The sequence below is a fragment of the Sinocyclocheilus rhinocerous genome, unplaced genomic scaffold (genome assembly GCF_001515625.1).
Source record: "Sinocyclocheilus rhinocerous isolate Xijiao unplaced genomic scaffold, SAMN03320098_v1.1 C36621840, whole genome shotgun sequence".
Classification (NCBI taxonomy): Eukaryota; Metazoa; Chordata; class Actinopteri; order Cypriniformes; family Cyprinidae; genus Sinocyclocheilus; species Sinocyclocheilus rhinocerous.
The window spans coordinates 1-1,398 of NW_015784005.1; the positions used below are offsets into that span (position 1 = coordinate 1).

Genomic DNA, 1,398 nt, shown 5'->3' on the forward strand with positions numbered 1-1,398 from the left:
ATATTTAATATATAAACAACATATTTTTCTTAAACATATACATGCGTGTGTATTTATATATGCATAATAAATATAAACGGTACACTCACATGTTATGTAAACAAAAATTTTGAATGCGTTTGACAGCACTAATATTTTTTTTTCTTTTTTTTCTTTCTAAATATGTATTCCAATACTTTAGTTGAATGATCCCAATATTTGTAATCTCAAATCTTCTCTTTTACTCTATGCCTATTATTAGTTTAAGTGTGACAACAAAAAAGTGAATCAAAAATATACAGCACGAACAGTGTAACTTGATTCTCAAAGCAAATGATTTTCATCATTTGATTCTTTTTAGTGAATCAAAAACATACATCATGAACATTGTGGCATGATTCTTGAAACAAATTACTTAAAAGGAAATATGGGGCATTCCCAAAGAACACGTCAAGGCCAATGTGTTGCCATGGTACGATGCCCAAAAAACACGATAATACCGTGATACTTCTCATAAACGACATAGTAATGCAAAACTAATTGGGTTTGAATACCTTTGGCCTGTTTCTGTAGTCGTGATGCAGACTCAGATTCGTGTTTCTCTCTCTGCTCCTGTAACATCTTACAGACCTTTTTATGGCTAAACCAGTGCAGCTTCTGACAGGCCTGGTCACAGTAGATCACCTGAAGAAATGCACAGATTTAAGAAAGCAACTCAGCAAACCAACTGACACTTTTTCTATTACGGAATAAGTGCAGAAGTCAAAAGACAAAACCTGATACTTACCATTTTGCAGATGGAGCATCTTTTCTCTGCTCCTTTCTCACCACAGGTTGCACAGAAGTCTGCGTCCATGAAACCCACCTGTCCTGTGATGGCCTGCGTGAGCACTGACAGAGCAGTGGGGTCACTTCCCTGATGGAACAGGACTGGTGAGGCTCCCATACACAGAATGTGGTTCAGTCTTTCTAGTTGAGGCTATGATTCTATTATTTTATTACACTTCCAGTATCTTCTACATGAGCAAATAGAGGTCAATGTAACTCATACTCACAATTTCCACTGGAGCGATACTCCGGACCAGCTGCTGCAGTAATGTGGCATCACAGTATGGAAATTTCCTAATGCACTCCCGAATGAACTTCTCCTGGAATACCAGGAAGCCATCACTGTCTCGCCCTTTCAAAAGACTAAGAAATGATTTTTGAGTCAATTTAGTTTTATTAGAGTAAATTTTGTTTTTACACACATATACATTTTTTTAAACGTTTTTGAAAGAAGACTTTTATGTTCACCAAGACTGTATTAATTTGATCAAAAATACAGGAAAAACTGTAATGTTGTAAAATTTAGAACTACAGTTTAAAATAACTGTTTTCTATTTTAATATACTTCAAAATATAATTTATTCCTGTGAT

General features: G+C 35.1%; 1 protein-coding gene across 1 annotated transcript; it reads right to left on the reverse strand.

The window, feature by feature from the left end:
- Nucleotides 1–193: 193 nt before the first annotated feature.
- LOC107736304 (ankyrin repeat and MYND domain-containing protein 2-like) lies at nucleotides 194–1,170 on the reverse strand (the record flags this gene model as incomplete). The annotated part of the gene is made up of 3 exons (XM_016547753.1): nucleotides 194–663; nucleotides 767–895; nucleotides 1,035–1,170. Coding segments are annotated over 3 exons (499 nt in total), but the record flags the coding sequence as incomplete, so codon positions are not given.
- Between the last annotated feature and the right edge of the window lie 228 nt (nucleotides 1,171–1,398).